The sequence below is a fragment of the Acyrthosiphon pisum genome, chromosome A1 (genome assembly GCF_005508785.2).
Source record: "Acyrthosiphon pisum isolate AL4f chromosome A1, pea_aphid_22Mar2018_4r6ur, whole genome shotgun sequence".
NCBI lineage: Eukaryota > Metazoa > Arthropoda > Insecta > Hemiptera > Aphididae > Acyrthosiphon > Acyrthosiphon pisum.
Window position 1 is genome coordinate 129,418,807 of NC_042494.1, and position 4,906 is coordinate 129,423,712.

Below are 4,906 nucleotides of genomic sequence, written 5' to 3' on the forward strand. Positions count from 1 at the left end.
GTTAAACTTGTAGATGGCCTATAATTGAAACTTGCTGATGGCCTAGCGTAAAGTGGAGCGATATGTGATGAATTGGTAATTCGAGAGACATTAGCACCAGCACGATGCCCATCAATGATAATGCGTTTTACACGTTTTAAAAACATATTAAATTCAATATCAAATTTACGATAAGGATGGACCTTCAAAAAATCATTCAATATACTGTGAAGTGCAATAGTTTTCTCTTCTATAATGTCTTGAAAGAGTAAAGCTTCGGATTGTGAAGGATAAACTGGAGGTGCCATTGGCATTTTAAATGTTGAATCTGTTGTACTTGTTTGGTTGTTCATGTTGAATTGGTATAACTAAAAAAAAAAAAAGTTAATACATAAACAAATGAAAAATGAATTTATATATTTTTTAAATTATTATACCTAGCTTAGTTCAACCCTAAGTATTATTACTAACTTATAGTGCTCAAATTTTCTTTTTTGGCTGTCTTAAAATAATCCAAGTATGATATAGTCTGTCTCACAAAAGAAAGGTATCTTGTCTAGACGAAATACGGTCGTTCTTGCGTATCCCCACCTCTCACCACAGCTAGTACCACCACCATAATCTAATCTGTTACCTGCAACGACGATGGTCGTGGTAGCGAGTAAACACGAGCGGTGTATAAATAGGAGCGACGCGAAGCAAATCGTTCTCCGTTGTGATACATCGGGGTACCAATATAGCGTGCTCGACAGTCCAGCAACAGATTGTAGCTCAGTCTACATGCGCAAAACAGTACCTTTCTTTCATGAGACAGACTGTACAAAGTTAATTGTTTTATTTTTTTTAATATTTAGGTATTGGAAAAATTCAAATTTATTATATATATATAAAAAAAAAAAATGAAATAAAGAAAATATTTTAATACCCAGTAATCTATCGTAATATATTTTACAGTTTACACTCGGCGTACAGTCAGCCATTGAAAACAATAAAATAATAATAACACAAAAAATAATATTATCATTGTGGTCGCTAAACACAAACACGAACAAAAATGGTAAATCCATAAATAAAATAATAAATAATTATGAGAATGGCCACATTAGAATTATATACATACATATTAAAAAAAAATGATATCGTTCTGCTATTGTGGTAATTGCGATAAAGGAGATATAACAGGAAAATACCATTATTCTTCGATAAAAATTTTTCTTCAGATAATAAAAATAAAAACTTGTCTTATACCTTTATAATACGAAACATTTATAAGGAATTTTGAATTATACGGTTTCAACACTTAGGGCCATTCTTACAATGTCCGGTAAAGTGTTGGTTAATGCTAACCGACTAATAACAGATTTTATCAGCAGTAGAATTCAATCAATCCGGTCAACTTTAACCGGATATTGTAAAAACGGCCCTTAGTTGATTAGGTATAAAAAATATTTGTGGAATTACTCTTTTTTTTTTTTTTAAATTCCAGTAAAAACAAATTATGCGAAACATTGTATTAAACTTTTAAGCTTTAATACTAAGCAAATTTTTGTAGGTAATTGACAATTATAAAAAAAAAAAAAAAAAAAATGTTACACAAAAAGGAAGCTCAATTATAAAAATAAGATCTCAAAAAAGGTAAAAATATTTTGAAAACTATACTATATGAATACAGAAAATGCTAATATAAACATTTGGTGAAGTATCTTTGGTTATTCATTTTTAGTTAGAACAAAAATGAAAATCAATTTAACCAAAAAGTTGCTTACCGTAAAAATTCCTGTTTCCCTAAATTATTTGATGTTTTTCCCAATTATTAAGAAAAGTGCTGAGAATATAAAATTATAAAATCTTACATTCATCACTCCACTCAAAAATAAATCTAAAATAGATATAATAAAAGATCCCTTATTCTTACAGAAATTTATTGATAAACATCAAAAATAGGCACATAGTTACAGTTAAATCAGGCAATTTATATTCAAATGTTATATATGTTTCCACCGCTCTTTCCAGATTTCGCAACTCGAGTTCGACTTTGTCATAGATAACCATAGTTAACCTTGTTAAGGGATAAAATGGTTTATGTTCAGCATTACCTCTTCGTAGTTTAAGTTATAAACCATATACTAAATTACTGTATTAAAATTAAGTATATTATGTGTATGTATATTGTAAATATATTGGCGAACAGTCTATTTTCTAACGAATGTCTGACCCTACTGGACATTTTTAATAATTTACTTTAATTGTTTAATTAAAAAGAAATATTAAGTTATAGGTACATCCTATATTTATTTATTTTATTATATTTATTAAAGCACATTAAAATGTGTCATACTTACAATATTAAGATTCATTATATAAATTATAACTCACAAATTATGATTCAGCAGTAACAGTTTTAGTTGTATCAATAACAATTAATAACATTCGATCTATTGTATTTTATTATAGGTAAATTCCGTGTTCCGGAAACAATTACTCTTATAGAAAACAAACTTACTTTTATGTTATAGACGGTTGTTGGTCGGAACGACGCGGACTCGGGGACGTCGAACTACAATGTACTCTAAACGCCGATCATGTCCATGTAAGTGAATAATGTATAGTAAATAATAATATTATTATTTATTATGTGATGAGATTTTGAAAATTCAAACTACCTACAAAACATAACCATCAGTCGTTATAAAATGGGACGAAAACAATACAAGGAACTAGGAAGGCGCTGGGCCAATGGCTGAATGGCGATACGCTGAATAGGCGCAGTGCGACCAACCGGCCAGCAGTGTTTCGGATGTCGATGCGGTGATACCGTTTAAATACGTTACCGTTTGAAAAGTGATTTCACTATGCCGGTATAACCGGTATAAGCCGTTTTAAAACCGAAACCGAAACCGTAAATCGTAATCATGATTTAAGATAATATTATTATCTTAAATCATGATCGTAATCAAAAACGAACCGAAAAAAATTGGATACCGGCATAGATAATATCTATGGATACCGGTATTAAAGTCAAAACCAAAACCAGAAAAAATTGGATACCGGTATTAAATTCAAAATCGAAATCTGAAAAAATTGGAAACCGTTATTTTTTTTTTTTTTTAATTGGCGTGTTTTTATTACGTAAATTCCATTAATACGCATAATTAATACTCATAATAAAATTGAGATCATGATTAAAATGTTGATAACCATTTCATTATTCGCAAAATTATTAGTTGCTTTATTAATACTAATGACATAGGTAAATTATAGTTACTAGCAAATATTATTTATGACAATACGGAACAAACAATGATAATTGTATAGACGACACAGCCCCCTGAAAATACTTTAGTAACCGGTATACAAAACCGAAACCGAAACCGAAATTTCTTGATACCGGTATTGAAAAATTGAAACCGAAATCGAAAAAATTAAAAACCGGTATATAAAATCGAAACCGAAACCGAAATTATTTCAATCGGTTTCAAGCCCTGCCCATTTCACTATAGACTATTGTTCTATGCAGATAATAATATATATGATAATATAAGGTACCTACAATATTAATTTTATTTATAATAATATATAATTTATAAAATAATTCTTATAAATTATTTATATTTAGTAAATATCCGGTATAATGCTACTGGGGATTTTTTTTCCTGTTGCGGGGATTTCTTTCCCAACTACCAAAAACCAAACTGAAGTACTGAACACCTTCATTTAAGATCTACCTTGTAAATTGTCTTATATTATGTGAATTTATGTTGTATACAAAATACAAATTACAAAGTGCAACCGTGCAGAATTACCTGACAAATTAAATAACTTGTGTTCTAAACACTAATCAATGTTTAAAATAATTTTGCTATACATCATTTAAATTTTAAAGGCGACTGCACTACATTGCTTTTCCGACTCAACATTTTTTCACTCAGATTATCATAGCATAGTGCCATAGAGGGGGGGGGTTGGTAAATGTGCCGACTTAACGTTGATGTAAATACCAAAAAAATAAATAGACTGGGGAAAATGCAATTACCCTCCCCCCCCCAAATGACGCTACTGAGTTAAACGTGTTCTCGTGAGCTTAAATTTGCCATGTTACGCACTTGTAAGACGAAGAAAACAAATAGCAGTGTAGCGCCCTCTTAAGGCCACCGTTGACACCGCCCATATATGGCACCTATAGGTGCTCAGTTACTCGTGTCATCTACGAGTTGACTTCGGGTTTTAACGTGTTAAATAACGAATGACTGTGTCATAACTATTATTTTTTTGGAAATATCTACAATTTATACATATTTTATGTTCATGATTTTTTATTTTTCATAAGCTTGGGTACGTTCGAATATGAATAGTTAGAGTAGAGTACGTTTAGTTAGAGTAGAGTAGAGTTTATAGTAGCTGTACTCTAAACCACCAGTGTTGTGTTTTATCTAGATAAATTTATCTAGATAAATTATCTAGATAGGTATATTTTTATCTTTTATCTTATACAGATAAATGGGAAATATGTTATCTAAGCTATTATCTAAGATAAATAATTAAAACATCTAGATAAATTTATCTAGATAAAATTTAATTTTTAAATATTTATATTATAAATTATAATTAAATAATGTTAATTAGGTATTTTATATATTCTGATTACAAAATAGTAAATTTATATTTAAACATTATAATTTATAATTTATAAATATATCTAAATATATTTTTCATTCTTAAATTATTAGATATTTCATGTTCATATTTTAAATGTTCTTAGTAATAACTAATAAACGTTTCGGGTTAACTACGTGTCTACCCGGTCTACGTATCAGTGTCGTATTCGCCGACTGTCAACAGGATACCCGTATTCTGCAATTAAATGTTGAAACTATCACAAAATAAAATTATTATTGATTCATTTATTAATAATAAGTATGTGTGAGTG

General features: G+C 29.3%; 1 protein-coding gene across 1 annotated transcript in view; it reads right to left on the reverse strand.

The window, feature by feature from the left end:
* LOC100574628 overlaps nt 1–2,805 on the reverse strand; it is a 2,959-nt gene extending 154 nt beyond the window's left edge. The window contains exons 1-2 of the mRNA XM_029486351.1: nt 2,483–2,805; nt 8–347 (exon numbers count right to left, since the gene is read on the reverse strand). Of these exons, the coding sequence (XP_029342211.1) occupies nt 8–332 (325 nt within the window). The 5' untranslated portion in view covers nt 333–347; nt 2,483–2,805. The remainder of the gene's footprint in view (nt 1–7; nt 348–2,482) is intronic.
* Between the last annotated feature and the right edge of the window lie 2,101 nt (nt 2,806–4,906).